Here is a 23,592-nt window from a genome sequence, read left to right on the forward strand (position 1 = left end):
ATTTTGTATTTGCCTTGTTTTCTTTTTTTTACTGAAAGCAGCTGAGATAGGCTCCAGCACCCCCCGCAACCCCAAAAGGCACAAGCGGTAGAAAATGGATGGATGGAACTCTAAGTACATTAAGGCTAATGGTTCCATTAGCACACTTGTGCAGGACTCAAATGTGTTTTTGCAGTTTCCTTTGTGGCGCTGAGTGTTAATTTTACACCACTTTAAACTATTTTGGAGAACCATTTCTCATAAACTTTGCCTCGAGTTATTTAAGAAAAGGTAAAACTGTTTCTTGGTGTTTTATAACTAAAACTGAGTTCTCTGTGCTTTGTATCAAGTCAATTTGACATCTTTGTTTATATAAAACTAAGTTCTTGGTATGTGTTGGTAGCAAATCTGACATCTTTATGTAAAATTGACTTCTTAATGTTTTGTTTTCACTCAAACGCAACATTTTGGTTTGTGTTTGCAAGTAACTTTGACATCTTGTGGTGTTATATTCAAGATTGTTGAATTAAGAATTATTCTACATTAAAAATACCAACCAGGTTTTGTCTGATGTGTTTTTATGGGATCTAGGGTGATTTTTAGCTTGCTTAATTTCCAATTAATTTTGAGTTGGGCACATATAAATAAATTTCACTTAGTAACCAAAATAATTTCATTTTAGATGTATTTGTTAAAAATTATTCTGACGAATGTAAATAAATTTCGCTTAGTTATTGCAATAATTTCAGTTTGGATTTATTTGCTAAAAATAAATTGGATTAACACATTTTTATTGTATTGTGAGAATGTACTAATTTTGAGTTGGGGCAACATATATTTGTTGGATGGAAATCCTGCCCTCATTTTAATTGAGTTCATCCAATGAGTCATTTTTTTGAGTGTGTGCTCGACGCCTCAATCATTGGTATGTGTTCATCTACAAAACCATTCTGGGTATCACCCCATCTTATCTGTCTTGTCTTTTAACAAAGAAACAAGGAAGTCACAATCTTCGTTCAATGAATGTTCTGCAATTTGTCGTCCCCAAAGTAAGAACTGAACTGGGCAAGAAAGCATTTAGGTTTTCAGCAGCGAAGGCTTGGAATAACCTACAATCCAATATTCAACTTCAAACCCTTGTTACATTAAATGAGTTTAAAGCTTCTGTAAAAGTATTGCAGTCTACCTTGTCTGTATGCACATGTGCTATGTGAGCAAGTTTTAATGTTGTAAATTTGATGTTTTATGTGTTTACTGTTTTTAATGTAACCTTGCTGCTGCCCTCTTGGCCAGGTCTCCCTTGGAAAAGAGATCTTTGATCTCAATGGGATTTTACCTGGTTAAATAAAGGCTAAATAAAATAAAGTAAGTGAACAAACAAAGACTCCTAATTAGTCTGCTGACATATGCAGTAACATATTGTGTCATTTATACACCTATCATTTTGTCTACATTATGAGGGACAAACTGTAAAAATGGGTTATTAATCTACTTGTTCATTTACTGTTAATATCTGCTTATTTTCTGTTTTAACATGTTCTATCTACACTTCTGTTAAAATGTAATAATCACTTATTCTTTTCTTCTTTGATACTTGACATTAGCTTTGTTTTGTTTGGTGTTATTTGCTTTGTTTGATTGATTGATTGAGACTTTTATTAGTAGGTTGCACAGTACAGTACATATTCCGTACAATTGACCACTAAATGGTAACACCCCAATAAGTTTTTCAACTTGTTTAAGTCGGGGTCCACTTAAATTGATTCATGATACAGATATATTGTCGTGTGTGTTTTGTTTTTCCTCTCTTTGTTATATGCTTTGGCTGGTGTTATTTTTGGAAAATAATTAATAAAACCTGGAAATAAAGACAATTCTCTAAATACTTTCCTCCGCGGGAAAAGAAAGGCGGGTTTAAAGTATCTTCATAAAACTGGATTCCAGGTCTGAGGTGATGACGTAATACCACTAAGCACCAAAAGGGGGCAACAGCACACCGAGAATGTGTCTCGTCCGCCGAAAACCGCATGAAGAAGAGCAACATCATCGTACAGTTGAGTTTGACTTTATTTAGGATCTTGATTTTTGGAGGAATAAATGAAAAAGGCTCGCTAGAAATGCATCGTAGTAACAAGAAGACTGTGAGTAGTAGTAGTAGTAGTAGTAGTAGTAGTAGTGGGATTGTGGAAGTCAAGCAGGTGATTAGGCTGCTGTGTAAGTTATTGTCTGCCCTCGGACTTCAACATGTGCCAACGCCGGAGACCTTTAGACGGGCGAAGTTTGGTGAAGTTAATGTGGTAAGTTTTTAAAGTGGTAGGTTATTAATGTGGTAGGTTCTTGTATCCTCCAGTTTGAATGGTGTCCAGCAAGAATCACGTGTCCGGAAGCATTCATGCCGGTGTTGTACCGAAATCTGTTACCCGTCGGAATTTGTAACTCCAGGGGGCAATGTTCCCATGGCGTTTGTTTGATGGTTAATCGGCAAGCCCAAAGAGAAGGAGAAGAAGAACGCTTGCGTAAATGGCGTAAACTATCTTTAATGCTGGAACGTAAATTGTCAGAATTTCAGCATTAATAAATTACACTTAACAGCTGATACAATGGACTCATACTATAATGAAAATAAGTAATTGATTTCCAGAATATGTGTAATTTATTAATGCTGAAATTCTGACAACTGACGTTTCAGCATTAAGGATAGTTTACGCCATTTACGCAAGCGTTCTTCTTCTCCTCCTCATTGGGCTTGCCGTTTAACCATCAAACAAACGCCATGGGAACATCGCTCCCTGGAGTTACAAATTCCGATGGGTAACAGATTTCGGTACAACACCGGACAGGAAGTTACTAAACTGCACAGTACGGTGCATTAAATACTCTTTTAGGTACGCGCTTACACTACACAATACGAAACCATGAACTATTATTACGACGTCTGCCTTTGAAACGAACGTAAATATGGTATTTCTGATGACACTTTTTACTTGAACATTTTGTACATTTGCACTTAAATTTGTTGATTATGACTAGACTGTTCAAATTGTTTAGGCTAATAAAGTAACGTATTCGCGATTAATTTAAAAATGTACAAATATCTTTTTTTTAAAGTTTGTGTTCACCTGACGTCACATCCGGTGTCGGGTGAAATTCCATAGACATCTTCTAAGGGTACGCAGCATGGAGCGCTACTGCCTACTGGCGCTGACGAGACGCGGGGCCGCCATCTTGGAGTGGTGATTCGCTCCACTCAGTGCAATTCATTTGGCAGGAGCATTTAATTCATCTTACCTCACTGAATACCACTGATTTTCACGCGTTTTTTTGGCATACATGTAGCTATGATAAAGGACACATGTTTTATTATTCATAGTTTGCTGAACAGTAATAGAATATTCTTATATGCTGTAAGTGACCAGACATTCGAGATCAAAACTGGGAATATAATCCCAGAGAAGGGGGAGAAAAACAGTCAGCTATTTTTAAGTTGAAGAAACAATATGATTAGGTTATATATATATATATATGCGTATATCCTACATAAACAATGTATGAATACATTAGATATCTATATATCTAAGGACCTATAGACTGTATCTCTGTTGCTGCAGCAGCAGAGAGTTTATTCTGTCTTGACACTTTGTATTGATATTTTGTATTACATTCTTCCCTTAAATGATCATGTTTACAGTCATTGTTTTATATGTATTCTTTATGTATGTCGCTTTGGATAAAAGCGTCTGCCAAATACTTCAACATAAACATATATAAACACCAGAAAGTCTTTATATCAGCTAAAACCACCAATCTGGCTTTTACAATCTTTATCTTCATCATTTATTTCAACTCGGTTCGCAGCTGAGTGTGAAGCGACTGGGATGAGAATCAGCACCTCCAAGTCCGAGTCCATGGTTCTCGCCCGAAAAAGGGTGGAGTGCCATCTCCGGGTTGGGGAGGAGATCTTGCCCCAAGTGGAGGAGTTCAAGTAACTCGGAGTCTTCTTCACGAGTGAGGGAAGAGTGGATGGTGAGATGGGCAGGCGGATTGGTGCAGCGTCTTCAGTAATGCGGACGCTGTATCGATCCATCGTGGTGAAGAAGGAGCTGAGCCAGGAGGCAAAGCTCTCAATTTACCGGTCGATCTACGTTCCCATCCTCACCTATGGTCATGAGCTTTGGGTCATGACCGAAAGGACAAGATCACGGGTACAAGCGGCCCAAATGAGTTTCCTCAGCCGGGTGGCGGGTCTCTCCCTTAGAGAGAGGGTGAGAAGCTCTGCCATCCGGGAGGAGCTCAAAGTAAAGCCGCTGCTCCTCCACATCGAGAGGAGCCAGATGAGGTGGTTCGGGCATCTGGTCAGGATGCCACCCGAACGCCTCCCTAAGGAGGTGTTTCGGGCACGTCCGACCGGTAGGAGGCCACGGGGAAGACCCAGGACACGTTAGGAAGACTATGTCTCCCGGCTGGCCTGGGAATGCCTCGGGATCCCCCCGGGAGGAGCTGGACGAAGTGGCTGGGGAGAGGGAAGTCTGGGCTTCCCTGCTTAGGCTGCTGCCCCCGCGACCCGACCTCGGATAAGCGGAAGAAGATGGATGGCTGGATGGAATTATTTCAACTTTGTCATTCAAGTATGACATTTTTTTATTTAGTTTAATTGACAAGCAATTCTATTATGGTCATACTCTTGTTTGCTAGCGGCTACGATTTCAGTACTATTGAAGATCTTTGCTCCTTCTCAACTCTGTGGTAATATTCATTTCACAAAATACAACCAATGGTACGTTAATGTTAAATCTTACTTGTGAAAAGTAATCCCCCGATTCCTATTTTCAACAGTCCGCTCATTTTTGAGCAGGAAAACGCTGAACCCCATCTTTGTTTTCTACCTGTCAACTGTCAGTTTAGGCTGCTCGCCAGCTCCTCATCACCACTTCCAGATGGCGGCCCAATTTCTCGTGTCACAGCAGCCAATGCTGCGTCTACTTATAAGATATTTATGTTAAATACTCTTTTAGGTCCGTGCTTACACAACACAGTACGGAACAGATACATTTCACAGGTTCCGTAAATGCTTTGCTTGACAACCATGAACTATTATTACGACGTCTGCCTTTGAAACGAAGGTTGAGTGATTCCAATGTAAATATGGTATTTCTGATGACACATTTTACTTGAACGTTTTGTACATTTGCACTTAAATTTGTTGATTATGACTAGACTGTTCAAAGATTTTAGGCTAATAAAGTAAAGTATTCGCAATGATGATGATTATAAATATAATGTATCCCCTACTAACTTTTTTTGTGGTTAATAGCAAGAGTCCAAATTCACAAGTTTTGTTGTTGATGATGCTAAGTATCTACAGAATAAAACATGATGTTAGTACATCAATTGAGGAAAATAGAGGGGGCGGGGGGACACATTTTATGGCAGCACAGAAATATGCTGAAATATTATGTATCCCCTACTAACTTTTTTTGTAATAAATTAAAGGCCTACTGAAATAAATTTTTTTTATTTAAACGGGGATAGCAGATCCATTCTATGTGTCATACTTGATCATTTCGCCATATTGCCATATTTTTGCTGAAAAGATTTAGTAGAGAACAACGACGATAAAGTTCGCAACTTTTGGTCGCTGATAAAAAAAAGCTTTGCCCCTACCGGAAGTAGCGTGACGTCACAAGCTGGAATGCTGCTCACATTTCCCTATTGTTTACACCAGCAGCGAGAGAGATTCGGACCGAGAAAGCGACGATTACCCCATTAATTTGAGCGAGGATGAAAGATTCGTGGATGAGGAAAGTGAGAGTGAAGGACTACAGTGCAATGCAGGACGTATCTTTTTTCGCTCTGACCGTAACTTGGGTACAAGCTGGCTCATTGGATTCCACACTCTCTCCTTTTTCTATTGTGGATCACGGATTTGTATTTTAAACCACCTCGGATACTATATCCTCTTGAAAATGAGAGTCGAGAACGCGAAATGGACATTCACAGTGACTTTTGTCTCCACGACAATACATCGGCGAAGCACTTTAGCTACGGAGCTAACGTGATAGCATCGGGCTCAAATGCAGATAGAAACAAAATAAATAAACCCCTGACTGGAAGGATAGACAGAAGATCAACAATACTATTAAACCATGGACATGTAAATACACGGTTAATGCTTTCCAGCCTGGCGAAGCTTAACAATGCTGTTGCTAACGACGCCATTGAAGCTAACTTAGCAACGGGACCTCACAGAGCTATGCTAAAAACATTAGCTATCCACCTACGCCAGCCAGCCCTCATCTGCTCATCAACACCCGTGCTCACCTGCGTTCCAGCGATCGACGGAGCGACGAAGGACTTCACCCGATCATCCATGCGGTCGGCGGCTAGCGTCGGATAGCGCGTCTGCTATCCAAGTCAAAGTCCTCCTGCTTGTGTTGCTGCAGCCAGCCGCTAATACACCGATCCCACCTACAGCTTTCTTCTTTGCAGTCTTCATTGTTCATTAAACAAATTGCAAAAGATTCACCAACACAGATGTCCAGAATACTGTGGAATTTTGAGATGAAAACCGAGCTTTTTGTATTGGATACAATGGTGTCCGAATACTTCCGTATCAACCATTGACGTCACGCGCATACGTCATCATACATAGACGTTTTCAACCGGAAGTTTAGCTGGAAATTTAAAATTGCACTTTATAAGTTAACCCGGCCGTATTGGCATGTGTTGCAATGTTAAGATTTCATCATTGATATATAAACTATCAGACTGCGTGGTCGGTAGTAGTGGCTTTCAGTAGGCCTTTAAATCATGAAATACAACCTTACCCCAGCAAAACCAATGCATGATTTATGCGGGAGAGTCTTGATACTAATTTCCTTGACCCAGACACACACAAAGTAGTTGTAGACCTCCATGCTTTTACACGTTTTCATCTGTTTTGCCGTTTAAAAATGGGAGGGTTAGGGTTAGGGTTATCGTGTGTGCACGGGAGGAAATACTTGTTAGAATTGGGTCCGTCGTTGGCATAAAACTGGCAATAAAATCTAAAAAGAGCGTCTGACTTTGTGTGTCTTCTTCTGGACACTACAATACATTATATTACTTGAATTGGTTTTCACGTGCAAAAACCCTCATTTTTAAGGTGTGGCGGCTAATATTTTGGCGTGGCGCCCTGCCACGATCAAACACATTAAGGGGAAACCCTGTATAACTTTAAATAGTGTTCACATACAAGAGCCTCCGGTTTAAGGTGTGGTGGCTTTTATTTTGCCATGGCGCCACTATTAATTTCATGTTGGGGAAACCCTGGGCTGCAAATTTAACAACTTGTCTATATTAAGGCTGAAACGACGCGTCAACGTAGTCGACGTCATCGGTTACGTAAATACGTCGACGCCGTTTTTGTGCGTCGAAGCGTCGCATATTTACGTCACACTACTGTCATGGCGGAGCGCAAAGCAGACTGTGCGAACGAGGGGAAAAACGCACGCCAAAAGTGGTCAAAAGTGTGGGAGTATTTCAATACACAGCCTAATAATGTTGTTGTATGCACACTGTGTCGAGCGTAAATGGCCTATCATAGCAGCACAACGGCTATGAACGAACATTTGAAAAGAAAACCATCAACTAGTCAATCGTCCGCGTTAGCATACGTTGTCATCATTACACAAAAACATGAATGTGTCATTTGTATCTGCTAGGGGTGTAACGGTATGTGTTTTGTATTGAACGTTTCGGTACGGGGCTTTCGGTTCGGTACGGGGGTGTACCGAACGAGTTTCTAAGCTAAAGCTAACTTTAGCTGCTAAAGTCTTAACAAGTTGCTTTGCTCCTCTGCCTCTGTCTCAGCACGCAGCATTGTCCCACCCATACAACCATCTGATTGGTACACACGCAGCATTGTCCCACCCACACAACCATCTGATTGGTACACACGCAGCATTGTCCCACCCATACAACCATCTGATTGGTACACACGCAGCATTGTCCCACCCACACAACCATCTGATTGGTACACACGAAGCATTATCAGCCAATCAGCAGTGCGTATTCAGAGCGCATGTAGTCAGCGCTTCAGCGTGGAGCAGATAGGTGTTTAGCAGGTGAGCATCAGGCAGCGGACTCTCCCCAAATGATAATAAACACCTCCCAGTCAACTACTAGTAACTAGTATGAGCCCGTTGACCTACTAGAAACTTAAACTGCAGCTCAGCTCGCTCGCAGTCCTGGTTTGAGGTGAAGGCTAATTACCTCTCAGATCCAGCCACATCGACCCCTTCTGAGCGCCTATTTTCAGCTGCTGGGAATATTGTAAACATGAAAAGAACCAGAGCATGTAGACATGCTAACCTTTCTTCATTACAACTGTTAGTCACTCACTGGAATGAGTAGAATTGGTTATTATGTACTGTGTTGGACTGGATGTTTATTTTGCACATTTTAAAAGCAATACTTAATGTTTACAGTGCTCCAGAATATTTAGATTGGCACTTTTTTGTATTGGATGTTTATCTTTATTTTTGCACATTTTAGCAAATAAGCAATACTTTCACTTTTGTTGAAATGTTTACACTGTTGTTACAGAATATTTAGTTTTGCACTTTTTTGTATTGGATGTTTATCTTTATTTTTGCACATTTTAAAGCAAAATAAGCAATACTTTTACTTTTGAAATGCTTATACTATTGCAGAATATTAAGATTTGCACTGGATGTTTACTTTTATATTTGCACATTAAAAAGCAAATAAGCTACTTTTAATTTTGTTAAATGTTAAAAGTTTTAAATGTTTACATTGTTACAGAATATTTTGTCATGTTGTTGTCAATGTTGACTGAGTGGCCATATTTTTTTTTTTGTAAATAAAAGCCATGCCTTTTGAAAAAACTGGCCTACTTTTATTTTTTCATCTTCATTTTAAATAAACTAAAATAAAAAAATAATCGGTAAAAGGAAAAATAATCTATAGATGAATCGAAAAAATAATCTATAGATTAACCGATTAATCGAAAAAAATAATCTATAGATTAATCGATAGAAAAATAATTGTTAGCTGCAGCCTTAGTCTATATTCATGTTGGTAGATCTTATAAGGTGTACAACAATACTGCAAATACAGTATTCTTACTGTTTTTTAGGAGGACCAGTTCTGGCAACTGCTAGCCGACATTCAGACAAAGCAAACGGCATCATCCTCTGGCAGCAGCACACACATGCAAAAGGGTCAGTTGTAACATGCAATGTTTTTATTTTTTTAAATGTAGGGTACTAGAGCTGTCAGAATCTGAATCTATTTTATCTCTTATGCGCATGCGTGCGTGTGTGTGTGTGTGTGTGTGTGTGTGTGTGTGTGTGTGTGTGTGTGTGTGTGTGTGTGTGTGTGTGTGTGTGTGTGTGTGTGTGTGTGTGTGTGTGTGTGTGTGTGTGTGTGTGTGTGTGTGTGTGTGTGTTGTATTTGTACCCTTCTTGAGACATGAAAAAGGAAAAGTATCTTCCATATGAGGAGGTGTGAACAAGTGATGACATAAATCAATAACATTGCTTCTAATAGACAATGTCTCATTTGCACCCCTGCTGGTGATATCTATCAAAATGAGGGTGGTCCCAAAAAGGAGGGATTTTTCAAATTGACTGTGTCGCTTTTAAAAGTGCCTGTCAACATATGAAATAAGAAGTGTGTGTAAGAAATTGAATTGCTCCCCCTCTGGCCAACATATGAAATAACAAGTGTGTAAGAAATTGAAATTTGCCCCTTTTGGCCAAAATTTGTTTAAAAAAAAAAGTATATATATGTATATAGACATACTGTAATAACTTGAAGGAAAAAATGAAGATTAATAACCAATTACAAAAACTTTTTTTTTTTACTAAAAGCAGTCTTTTTCTCACAAGGTGTGGACTTTTTTCTTATAAAATTGGGAACAATTTCTCATATTCTTTCTGTTTCTGTAATATTGAAACAAAATTTTCTTGTAAAATGTAACTTTTTAATGTAACATTTTAAATTATTAATGCAAAATGGCTACATTTGTCATATACAATTCTGACTTATCACAATATTGCCTTTTTTTTTTGTTCTTGTAAAATAGTGACATTTTTTGAGAAAATGTGACCTGTGCTGGCAAAATGAGTCACAATGAGGACATTTTAAAAACTGAGTTATTGTTATTTACACATTCTCCATCTAAAGACCTTCAAAATGATATATGGTTTGTTGGAATCGGACAGAAAATGACAGAGTTACATCCGATTGAAGTCGACCAAGTTTGAGGGTCCGTTTTGAGAAAAAACAGCTTAAAGCAGGGGTGGGCAATTAATTTTTACCGGGGGCCGCATGAGCAACCCGAGCACTGCTGGAGGGCCACACTGACAATATTTCAATTAAATTTTGCTCAAATTATTTTTGATATACCGTAAGATAGATAATAATAATAATAATATTTTCATTTAACCTAACTTATCTTTATACAAAAGCAGATGGCTTTTGATGGTTTTATTTTTAACACTTTCTTACACAACACTTCCTGATGTATATTACAATACAAAAATTTCAATTTCTGTCACTTTATCCTGCATCCTCTTTGTTGTAAAACCTTTATTTAACCAGATAAGAAAACGTTGTGAACGTAGCACGCCTGTAAGGTGATTGGCGAAGAAGGAGGAAGCGTTGCTGTTGCGGAAATGAGGAGTGAGGATTGGTTTTCCTTTTGGAAAGAACGAGATAAGTTGAGCTGTGTTAGTATAGCAATAAAAGTTTAAAAAGTGCATCAGACTTGGTGTGCACTTCTTCTGGACGCTACAATTGATGTCAGAAGTGGGATGGAATGCCTCCCAGTTCGCCTTGCCATCAAACCTGGGAGTCTGCATTGAGGACGGAATTCCCCCCGTGGCAAGCAGCGTGGCTGCACCTGTAAACGCTCTCTCTCTCTCTCTCTCTCTTTGCGGCGAGCTCCTCACGTGGCACGTACCTCCCGATGACGTAGCACACAAACAGTGCAGTATGCGCAAAGTTTTACTTCTGCCACCAATTGTAGCGTCCAGAAGAAGTGCACATCAAGTCTGACGCTCTTTTTAAACTTTTATTGAGCAAGCTATACTAACACAGCTCAACATATCTCGTTCCTTCCACACGCACTTCTCCTCACTCCTCATTTACGCAACTCAAGAAGACAACATCTACTTCAGCAGGTCGTTACACTATATTCTTTAAACACAGCAACGTGTGTACCACAAATAAGCACACAGCTTTACCTTTACTTGTCTTGTTGAAAACACGCCATTCGTCATCAACTTTTCTCTTGTGCGCCTTCCCTCACAGGACATACGCACATATAACACTTTTCAAAATAAAAGCAGCACAGTTGTATTGCACGCACGACAAAGATGTTTTTTTAAATTTATTTTGTAATTTGAGATTGCCGCTGCGCGCACGAGCATACGTCCACACGGAAGTAATACAAATAACGCTTTTCAAAACAAAAGCAGCACCGTTGTATTGCACACTCGAAATAGATGCTTTTTAAAATTTATTTTGTAATTTATAATTGGCCTCACGCGGGCCGGACAGGGACGTACAAAGGGCCGGATGCGGCCCGCGGGCCGCACAATGCCCAGGTCTGGCTTAAAGTATACTGTTCCAGAACAGAATGTTCCAAAACAAAACTCCATAGCAACCATACCTTAAAAGTCCTTGTAGCAACACCAAAATTGGTACAATTAAAGTCAAATCCCATGTCTAAAGGAAAAATATGTATTCAACTCTATTGAAAAAGGTTATGTACAAAAATTTCAACACTGTTATGTCACAGTTTTTTTTGTTCACTGGTCAGTTTGTCAGCTGGTCAGCTGTCCGTAATATTCCTGACCAGCAGCACTAAGAAGATTCGCCGACTGCAGTGAATTTAGCGCACTTGCAACCGCCTGTGTACCCTCTCCACCTTCTAAATCCATTACGGAATGTAAAACAGTCTAACTTATCCACAAAAATAATAATAAAATGTTCGAAAATCACCTTTTTTCACATAATATTCCGCTCGAATTACTGTGTGTTGTTTTTCATCAGGGCGCTGCCATGATACCACAATGCACCGCGCGGGGTGATTCAACCAATGAGGGTACGCCTCACAGCGACCGCTTAGCAACAAGCCGGATTTGTTTACGTCGGGACAGGTTTAAAAACTCGAATTCTATTGGTTCAGAATGGCGTCATCGGGAATTCCATGCCCATTTTTAGAAAGTAGGTAAACTTGGCGTCACAATGATAGCAAATATGTCTAGGGGGATTCCCCCTTATTGCCGCGAGTGAGCGTTGAAAACACTGGATTTTCTCAAGGAATTTTAACACAAAGGACTAATTTCTGAAGACATACCTCGTACAAAACCTTCAAATAAAGGTGATTTAAGATGTTTTCTTGCTATTTCGATGATTGGGATCGCTAGATTGTGGCTTTATGGACTCATTTTTGTGAAAATCTCAATTTCAACCAAGATACTTTTTTTTCAGTTATTTGCCTGTAGGTCAAAATTAGCCTGTGCGTATTCCGACTCATTTTGCCAGCACGGGTCACATATTATCACTTTTGTCGTAATTTTGCCAAGTAAAATTACGATTATTATAATATTGCCAAAATGTCAAAGTTTGTCGAGTAAAATTATGACTCTTTTCATAAAAGTGCAAAAAATGTAAGCTTTTTCTTGTAAAATTACGTCTGGTATTGAGTAAAATTCCAACTTTTATCATAATATTGCACGACTGTTCAGTTTTTCTTGTAAAATTTTGACTTGCGTTGACTAAAATTGCGACTTATTATAATACTGCCAAAATTCTTGTTTTTTTCTTGTGAAATTGTGACCATTTTCCTGTGAAATTCCAACTCATTTTTCACAACAAGCATTTTTATATTTGCATAGTATGTATATATTATTAATGTTGTCAATACACATCTTTATGTATCTAGAAAGGTTGGTCCTAAAGAGGTAGGCATTATTCTCAGGTCCCAAGAAGGTAACAAACAAAATGATGTGTGTGTGTGTGTAGCCTCTGAGTGTAGGGCAGCAGTGAGTGCGGGCCTGTGGCAGAGCGGTTACTTTGCTCGCTGGATGTTCGGAGAGGAGGAGGAAGGAGTTTCCACCAGGGAACTTCTTCTGGCTCTTGGCTGGCAGCTGGCCTCTGGAACCCTGGAGAAACTGTTGACTCAGCGAGTACAACAACTGGACAAAACCATAATCACACCCGCTGTTGTAAGTCAGACCAGTGCTTTGCTTTTAAGGCTCACTCCACACCCCATTTACAGTGAGGGTCTTTGTAGGTAAGCCTAGACTTTCCGGTCTCCTGGCACCTCTTCCAGTTCCAGTTCAATCTGATACTACCCTTGGTATTAATACTATGGATACACCCCTGCTACAAACTGTAAACAAAAGTGGAAAAAAGTATTTATATACAGATATAAAATAAATATCCTAGATGGTTTTGGAATAAATGAATTCCATATAACTCAGGTGCAGTGTTTTTGGGGCAGGGTCTAGATCAGACCTGGGAAAAATGCAGCCTGTTATGATTTTCAATCTGGCCTGCCGGATGTTCTACATCATTTTTTTAGGCCTTTAACATCAAAAGTGTATTTGCCATTATGTGCTGTTTTTAAATGCCCGTAAGTCTTGAACTATAGAAAGTATTTCAATGGTTGAAATATGCACTTTGGAGTGTTATAGGAGTTATTATGGTAATCTAGGTCACAGCAGATCGGACCAGGAACAAAGCAGAGTGTTTGTTTCCAGAGCAGCCAGCCCAGTCAGGAACAGAGGTGGGTAGAGTAGCCAGAAATTGTACTCAAGTAAGAGTACTGTTACTTTAGAGATTTATTACTCAAGTAAAAGTAAGGAGTAGTAACCCAAATATTTACTTGAGTAAAAGTAAAAAGTATGTTGTGAAAAAACTACTCAAGTACTGAGTAACTGATGAGTAACATACACACACATATATATATATATATATATATATATATATATATATATATATACAGTATATATATATACATATACAGTATATATATATATACATACATTGATATATACAGTATATAATTTATATTTATTTATTTTGCCGTTTTTGTTCACATGTTAAAGGTGTTTTAATGAATATACATGCATGTTTAACATATAGATTCCTTTCTTTCATGAAGACAAGAATATAAGTTGGTGTATTACGTGATTCTGATGACTTGCGTTGATAGGAATCAGACAGTTTTCAAATGGAGGAGAAAAAAAGTTCCTCCTTTCTGTCTAATACCACATGAAAGTGGTTGGTTTTTGGCATCTTATTTGTCCAGCTTCCATATTCGTTTTTATACACTTTACAAGAAATACATTGGCAGCGAACTCCGTAGCTTGCTAGCTTGTTTGCGCTGGCTTTCGGAGACTCTTATTTTGTAAGCGCAGGTGCGATGGAGCGGCACTTTTATTGTGAAGACAGGAACTGTGCGATCAGTCTTTAGGCTTTTGACGGGATGTACGGTTGAAATAGAAGTGTCTTTTTTCCTTCACACTTTTGATTGATTGATTGAAACTTTTATTAGTAGATTGCACAGTACAGTACATATTCCGTACAATTGACCACTAAATGCTAACACCCCAATAAGTTTTTCAACTTGTTTAAGTCAGGTCATGTGACCGCCTGGCTCTGTTTGATTGGTCCAACGTCACCAGTGACTGCATTTGATTGGTGGAACGGAGTCAAACGTCACCAGTAGTCACTGGTAGTATGTATATATTATTAATGTTGTCAATACACAATTTGGTGAAACGCAGGCACTTTGAAGATCTGTCTTACAGACCCAAACAAACAAAGCGTGCATTAACAGATCGATAACAATTAGTAGCGAGTAGCGAGCTGAATGTAGATAAAAGTAGCATTTCTTCTCTATAAATATACTCAAGTAAAAGTATGTTGCATTAAAACTACTCTTAGAAGTACAATTTATCCCAAAAGTTACTCAAGTAGATGTAACGGAGTAAATGTAGCGCGTTACTACCCACCTCTGGTCAGGAACGGATGCAGAAGCAGATTTTTACGTGATAATACAGTCGTGCTGAAAAGTGTACATACACTTGTAAAGAACATCATGTCATGGCTGTCTTGAGTTTCCAATCATTTCTACAACTCTTATTTTTTTGTGATGTAGTGATTGGAGCACATACTTGTTGGTCACAAAAAACATTCATGAAGTTTGCTTCTTTTATGAATTTATTATGGGTCTACTGAAAATGTGAGCAAATGTGCTGGGTCAAAAGTATACATACAGCAATGTTAATATTTGCTTACATGTCCCTTGGAAAGTTTACCTGCAAAAAGGCGCTTTTGGTAGCCATCCACAAGCTTATGCTTGAATTTTTGACCACTCCTCTTGACAAAATTGGTGCAGTTCAGATAAATGTGTTGCTTTTCTGACATGGACTTGATTCTTCAGCATTGTCCACACCTTTAAGTCAGGACTTTGGGAAGGCCATTCTAAAACCTTCATTCTAGCCTGATTTAGCCATTCCTTTACCACTTTTGAGGTGTGTTTGGGGTCATTGTCCTGTTGGAACACCCAACTGCGCCCAAGACCCAACCTCCGGGCTGATGATTTTAGCTTGTCCTGAAGAATTTGGAGCTTATCCTCCCTTTTCATTGTCCCATTTACTCTCTGTAAAGCACCAGTTCCATTGGCAGCAAAACAGGCCCAGAGCATAATACTACCACCACCATGCTTGACGGTAGGCATGGTGTTCCTGGGATTAAAGGCCTCACCTTTTCTCCTCCAAACATATTGCTGGGTATTGTGGCCAAACAGCTCCATTTTTGTTTCATCTGACATCACTTGGACAAAGATAAGACCTTCTGGAGGAAAGTTCTGTGGTCAGATGAAACAAAAATTAGGTAAGGAAGGTGTTTAGGGCACGTCTGTCCGGTGGGAGGCCACAGGGTAGACCCAGGACACATTTGGGAGACTATGTCTTCCAGCTGGCCTGAGAACACCTTGGGATCCCCCGGGAGGAGCTAGGTGAAGTGGCTGGGGAGAGGGAAGTCCGGGCTTCTCTGCTTAGGCTGCTGCCACCCGTGACCCTATCTCGGATAAGCGGAAGAATATGGATGGATGTAACCAATAATTTGGCCAGAGTTTATTCAAGATGTCCATGTCTCTGTTCTTTATAGATGGAACTTGAGGTTTCTCCGCAGCCTGAAGTGCAGAGTACTGACCTGAGAAGGCTCCATTGGCTGCTTGGCTCCCTGAGACATCAGGGCCAGATGCTGCTGTCCATGCGGGAAGAGCAGGCCGTGTTGCTCCATGCTGTGAGTACAAGTTCCCCTCCTCTGTCCAGCATGGGGTGGTAGATAGTTTCATGAAATCTCAAGCACTATCTCAGTCAGTAATTGAAGGACCGCTAAGGGTCCGACTCTCTTTGTCGCCAAGTCCAGCTTCTCCGAGCAAACGATGTGTCCATAGAGAAATATTACGCAAAGTATATTTTCAGTTTCAAATTGAAGCAAGCTGATGTTTCATTTTTGTTTTATCTTACAGAGATCTTGTTGACATTATAACATCCAATTATGCTCGAGGCTGCTACAATAAAAATATCCTTCAAGCAAACATAAAAATGTAATATTATAGCCTGAGATGGAAATAGTGGTGCTAAGAGAGGATTTGGACTCATTCTCTGATATATTTATCATTTCTACACGCTTTTTGTTGTCATTTTATGTCGGTACTAGGGTTGTGCGGTATACCAGTACTAGTATAGTATCATGGCACTAATGACTCAAAAACTATACTAGACTCTGTTTGAAAAGTACCGCTTCCACCTTTTTTTTTTCTTTAACGGACATGACGGCGCGTCGTCACATCGTGACATTGCTGGTTTTACGAGCAGAGGAGCATGTTGGGCAGCGCACACACACAGAGTACTTTCAAGCAAACAGTGTGTAGACAAAAAAGGGAGAATGGACGCATTTTGCTGTAAAAATTGTGTAAAATGGTGACATTTTTCGAGTAAGTAAAATTCTGATTATTATAATATTGCCAACATTTTAAAGTTTTCTTATAAGTTTGTGACTTTTGTCGAGTAAAATACGACTCTTTTCATAATATTGCCAAAAATGTAAGCTTTTTCTTGTAAAATTGTGACTGGTATTGAGTAAAATTCCAACTTTCATCATAATATTGCACAAATGTTCAGTTTTTCTTGTAAAATTTTGACTTGCATAGAGTAAATTTACGACTTTTATTATAATACTGCCAACACTCTTAAGTTTTTTCTTGTGAAATTGTGACATTTTTCCTGTGAAATTCCAACAAATTTTTCACAACAAGCGTTTTTATATTTGCATAGTATGTATATATTATTAATGTTGGAAATACACATCTTTATATATCTAGGAAGACTGGTCCTAAAGAGGTAGGCATTATTCGGAGGTCTCAAAAAAGGAGAGAGAGAAAGAGCCAGAACCAGAACCAGAACCGTCCGGAACTCTAATAACTAAAGTTCCTTGGGTGAATAATGTAAACTCACTACCCGGTATGTTTTAGTGCTTTCATGGCGAGTTTACTGACAGAAATAAGTAAAACCCATCCGACCGGAACTCTCTAATAACTAAAGTTCCTTGGGTGAATAATGTAAACTCACCACACCAGTATGTTTTAGTGCTTTTATTCCGAGTTTACTGACAGAAATAAGTAAAACCCATCCGACCGGAACTCTCTAATAACTAAAGTTCCTTGGGTGAATAATGTAAACTCACCACACCAGTATGTTTTAGTGCTTTTATTCCGAGTTTACTGACAGAAATAAGTAAAACCCATCCGACCGGAACTCTCTAATAACTAAAGTTCCTTGGGTGAATAATGTAAACTCACCACACCAGTATGTTTTAGTGCTTTTATTGCGAGTTTACTGACAGATATAAGTAAAAACCGTTCGATCGGAACTCTCTAATAACTAAAGTTCCTTGGGTGTATAATGTAAACTCACCACACCGGTATGTTTTAGTGCTTTCATGGCGAGTTTACTGACAGATATAAGTAAAAACCGTTTGATCGGAACTCTCTAATAACTAAAGTTCCTTGGGTGAATAATGTAAACTCACTACATTGGTATGTTTTAGTGCTTTCATGGCGAGTTTACTGCCAAATATAAGTAAGAACTTGGATTTGGCCACCCCAGTGGGAACAAATCAGAAAAGTATGATTGGCAGAATTGTAAGTGCCTTCATTTTCATATTATTTACAATGTTTGACTCTCAGTATTTACACACATCAAATCAAATACCACCACTGCAAAAACTGCAATCTAAGATGAAATATCTCAAATAAGGGTGATATTTGCTTATTTTCTGTCTGATAAGATAATTCTTCTCACTAAGCAGATTTGATGTTAGAGTGTTTTACTTGTTTTAAGTGTTTTGGTCCTAAATGATCTCAGTAAGATATTACAGCTTGTTGCTGAGATTTGATGAGCTATATTGAGTAAAACATGCTTGAAACTAGAATATCAACTGTTGCAAAGTTGTGTCATCAACACTAACAAGTATAAAACTACTTTTTTAAAGTCATCATTTCTTATTTCAAGCATGTAATAAAAAAAAAATCATGACTGACACAATTGTGTCTCATAATTAAAACAGATGACAGCCAAATGGACTTTGCTGTTTTATTTTCAATGAAACAATAGAAAATACGTACTCATATAGTAGTACACTTGTTATTAGTGAGAATATACTTATTTGAAGGTATTTTTGGGTTCAATGAGGTTAGCTAATTTTACTTGTTTTGGAAAGTCTTGACAAGCCAAATGTTCTTGTTCTATTGGCAGATAATTTTGCTTAGTTCAAATAAAATACCCCTCATTTTTGTAAAAAAAAAAAAATCTTGTTTTTGAACACTGACTTTTTGCAGTGCATCTTCTGGTGATAGGTCAGTCATGTTAGAACGTGGGCTTGGATGCTGGCCTACTTCAAATCCAAAACGGAAAATTAGAGGATTTCAGGAATTGTTTGGATCAGGGGGTGTTGTTCTTAGTTTGTGAAGCCCTTTGAGACACTTTTAAATAAGGGCGATACAAACAAACTTTGGTTGATTGAATTGATTTCTGATACATTGTTTTTGTTTTGGATTTCTCAGGTGTTTTCCGGCAGTCCACTTCCTGCGTTTTCTTCTTCCTCAGGCGAACGCTGCACTGTGCTGAGTGAGGTGTGTGCATACATTTCTATTTCTGACACTTATCAGAGAGAATAGTTAGTAACTGCAGCACTGACTGAATGATTTGTTTTCTTCATTGGACTTTTCCAACACTTTTTCAGTAGTGCAGATGTTAAAATCTGCAAAGTATGTGAAAATGCCATCTAAACATCACAAATTCAGTTGGCATATCTTCGGCATTTTTCGTAAATTCTACGTCAGTGTAGTAACGCTTTTACACTCTGACCATATTATCAGATCAGTCGTACTGGAAATACACAAACATGTGAAAGAGATGTGCTGTTTCTCATTCACAATCCTTATATAAGACAAGAACACATACAGTATGCTTGGCTTTTCTATGCATTCCTAATCGCAAATAAATAGCTAACAGTTGAGTCAACAGATTGTGAGTCCTTTATTGTGCCCAGTAAACCCAACACTCCTCCATTTACATGTCGTGTGATCTGAAAATGAACCAAACATGATTGATATTGTGTTTACAAACCCTAACGCAGATGGATTATTTTAGCAGCTCATTGATAGCAGTGAGCTAATGCTAGCTTACGCTGTTATTGCGAGGATTGCGATTGATTCTTCATCTAAACGGAATCATGCGAGCGCCCCGTCGGTCGGCATCCCAGGGAGAGTGGAAATATTACAGTGTTTGTTTTATTATGGTTAGCTTGTATGTTTAGCACCTAGCAATGCTACTGATGCTTTAGGGTCACAATAAAGCTGCATCCGTTTAGCACTCGGCTTCTAAAACGTATTGCTCTTCCTCCTTGTGTTCGGGCTCAAAAAATATAAGGTCATCATTAAAGTAATTGTTGTAATTCATTTATAGATGATAATATCTTCAATATAGAGGCAACTTGTTTTTCCACTCTGCTGCTACCGGTACTTTAAAGGCCTACTGAAAGCCACTACTACAGACCACGCAGTCTGATAGTTTATATATCAATGATGAAATCTTAACATTGCAACACATGCCAATACGGCCGGGTTAACTTATAAAGTGCAATTTTAAATTTCCCGCTAAACTTCCGGTTGAAAACGTCTATGTATGATGACGTATGCGCGTGACATCACGACGGCAACGGAAGTATTCGTACCCAATGTGTCAACATACAAACTGCTCTGTTTTCATCGAACAATTCCACAGTATTCTGGACATCTGTGTTGGTGAATCTTTTGCAATTTTTTAAATGAACAATAGAGATTGCAAAGAAGAAAGTTGTAGGTGGGATCGGTGTTTTAGCGGCTGGCTGTAGCAACACAACAAGGAGTACTTACTTGGATAGCAGACGCGCTAGCCGCCAACCACATCTGTGATCGGGTGAAGTCCTTCGTCGCGCCGTCGATCGCTGGAACGCAGGTGAGCACGGGTGTTGATGAGCAGATGAGGGCTGGCTGGCGTAGGTGTAGCGCTAATGTTTTTATCATAGCTCTGTGAGGTCCGGTTGCTAAGTTAGCAACAGCATTGTTAAGCTTTGCCAGGCTGAGAATTATTAACCGTGTAGTTACATGTCCATGGTTTAATAGTATTGTTGATCTTCTGTCTATCCTTCCAGTCAGGGTTTTATTTATTTTGTTTCTATCTGCATTTGAGCCAGATGCTATCACGTTAGCTCAGTAGCTAAAGAGCTTCGCCGATGTATTGTCGTGGAGATAAAAGTCACTGTGAATGTCCATTTCGCGTTCTCGACTCTCATTTTCAAGAGGATATAGTATCCGAGGTGGTTTAAAATACAAATCCGTGATCCACAATTGAAAAAGGAGAGAGTGTGGAATCCAATGAGCCAGCTTGTACCTAAGTTACGGTCAGAGCGAAAAAAGATACACCCTGCACTGCCTCTCTAGTTCTTCACTCTAACGTTCCTCATCCATGAATCTTTCATCTTCGCTCAAATTAATGGGGTAATCGTCGCTTTCTCGGTCCGAATCTCTCTCGCTCCATTGTAAACAACGGGGAATTGTGAGGAATTCTTCCTCCTGTGATGTCATGCTACTTCCGGTAGGGGCAAGGCTTTTTTTTATCAGCGACCAAAAGTTGCGAACTTTATCGTCGTTGTTCTCTACTAAATCCTTTCAGCAAAAATATGGCAATATCGCGAAATGATCAAGTATGACACATAGAATGGATCTGCTATCCCCGTTTAAATAAACAAAATTCATTTCAGTAGGCCTTTAAGGAATGGGCCAGTAGGAATGAACAAGCGTTAACCACACTAGCATTAGGGTTGGAAAGGGGTGGAAAGTTTCCGGTCAATTTCCGGAAACTTTCCGGAAATTTACCACGGGAAGTTAAGCTTGGGAAGTTTGGAAATATTGACTATTTTTTGATTATTCAAAGTTGGACACCGTCCATGGGAATTAATGGGAAATTAATGAAAATCAACAGGAAATTTGGGTTCATTTATACTAACCATCATATACAGACTTAAATATAAACATGTTGTGGTCATAATAAGCAGACATGCATGCAAACATTTGTAATACAAGTTTATTTTTGTCAAACATTAAAAAAACATCAATGTTGATTGATTAAAATAAATGGTGCCCCCCCCCCCCAAAAAAAAAAGTCCCATTCAAAATATAAAATGAAAGCATTTAGTTAAGCTTCTCAAGCCTGTTTTTTTTTCATTTATTTTTTTTAAACACTAATGCAATGCCACACACGGATATAAATAGTCAGCTAAACAATTGGAATAGTCTTTATAAATATTTGACTGATGGACAAATGAATATAAATAGGCTAGATGAATAAATGAACATGCTTAATCAAACTATAAGCTACATTCTTGTATGACAACAGAATGGCTAGCAGAACAGAAGGCAGAGGAAACATTTGCTAGTTGAACTTTACACATCACTAAAAAGGTCAATTACGGATCGCTAACGTTGTTAGCATAAATGAATGGGATTTAACATAGAGGAAAATTAGCATCACGGCTAACGGAGAAATATTTTCGGTTCATTATGAGACTGGTGGTGGTACATAAACCTAGCTAGCTAGAGATATTGGCTCCAAAATCATTTAACAAGTACAGGAACAGCTAGTCTGCTGGAGTAGTCTACAGTCATACAGTAACAATTACACCTCTATTCAACTTAAATCCCATAGATCAAATACTGTATATTTACCCCAGTAATATCATCAACACTTACCTGACTGGATGAAGTCAAATACTAGTGTGGCCTCAATAGCCCTGCTGTAGTGTGTAGCATGCTGGCAATTATCTGGGCATGTGATGGAAGAATGCACTGCACATGTGATGGAGGAATGCACAGTGCAGGGTTGAAATTCAACTGAATTTGCAAAAAAATCAGGTTGTTTTAGCTAATAATCATGCTGCAAGATCTAGCATGTTGTAATTTCCCGTTAATTCCCATTAATTTCCCGTTAATTCCCATTAATTTCCCGTTAATTCCCATATATTCCCATTAATTTCCCGTTAATTCCCATATACTCCCATTAATTTCCCGTTAATTCCCATATATTCCCATTAATTTCCCGTTAATTCCCATATATTTCCCGTTAATTCCCATATATTCCCATTAATTTCCCGTTAATTCCCATATATTCCCATTAATTTCCCATTAATTCCCATATATTCCCATTAATTTCCCGTTAATTCCCATATATTCCCATTAATTTCCCGTTAATTCCCATTAATTTCCCGTTAATTCCCATTAATTTCCCGTTAATTCCCATATATTCCCATTAATTTCCCTTTAATTCCCATATATTTCCCGTTAATTCCCATATATTCCCATTAATTTCCCGTTAATTCCCATATATTTCCCGTTAATTCCCATATATTCCCATTAATTTCCCGTTAATTCCCATATATTCCCATTAATTTCCCATTAATTCCCATATATTCCCATTAATTTCCCGTTAATTCCCATATATTCCCATTAATTTCCCGTTAATTCCCATTAATTTCCTGTTAATTCCCATTAATTTCCCGTTAATTCCCATATATTCCCATTAATTTCCCTTTAATTCCCATATATTTCCCGTTAATTCCCATATATTCCCATTAATTTCCCGTTAATTCCCATATATTCCCATTAATTTCCCGTTAATTCTCATATATTCCCATTAATTTCCCGTTAATTCCCATTAATTTCCCGTTAATTCCCATATATTCCCATTAATTTCCCGTTAATTCCCATATATTCTCATTAATTTCCCGTTAATTCCCATATATTCCCGTTAATTCCCATGGAAAGTTTCCAACTTTGAATATTCCCGGAATTTTGCAACCCTAACTAGCATAGCTATATGAGAAAGCGTAAGTTGTAATTTGGGGAAACCTGTGTGTGTTTCTAGAGTTGCGTTGGTGTGCAGGAGCTGTGTGACCTTCTTGAATTGTACCTCAGGTGGAAGGAAG

The 23,592-nt window shown here is 38.6% G+C and overlaps 1 protein-coding gene across 7 annotated transcripts in view; it reads left to right on the forward strand.

Moving 5' to 3' along the window:
• LOC133636153 (tubulin epsilon and delta complex protein 1-like) overlaps positions 1-23,592 on the forward strand; it is a 118,259-nt gene that overhangs the window by 89,968 nt on the left and 4,699 nt on the right. For 3 of the 7 annotated variants that reach the window (XM_062029875.1, XM_062029877.1, XM_062029878.1), the window contains exons 1-6: positions 1,952-2,276; positions 9,116-9,200; positions 13,015-13,217; positions 16,171-16,308; positions 19,133-19,201; positions 23,532-23,592. The exon at positions 23,532-23,592 is cut by the window's right edge and continues 26 nt beyond it. In XM_062029875.1, the coding sequence (XP_061885859.1) occupies positions 2,007-2,276; positions 9,116-9,200; positions 13,015-13,217; positions 16,171-16,308; positions 19,133-19,201; positions 23,532-23,592 (826 nt within the window). In that variant the 5' untranslated portion in view covers positions 1,952-2,006. Of the gene's footprint in view, positions 1-1,938; positions 2,277-2,737; positions 2,865-9,115; positions 9,201-13,014; positions 13,218-16,170; positions 16,309-19,132; positions 19,202-23,531 lie in introns of those variants that run through there. The other 4 variants (XM_062029879.1, XM_062029880.1, XM_062029876.1 and 1 more) reach the window with 3 other exon arrangements.

The sequence above is a fragment of the Entelurus aequoreus genome, linkage group LG20 (genome assembly GCF_033978785.1).
Source record: "Entelurus aequoreus isolate RoL-2023_Sb linkage group LG20, RoL_Eaeq_v1.1, whole genome shotgun sequence".
Classification (NCBI taxonomy): Eukaryota; Metazoa; Chordata; class Actinopteri; order Syngnathiformes; family Syngnathidae; genus Entelurus; species Entelurus aequoreus.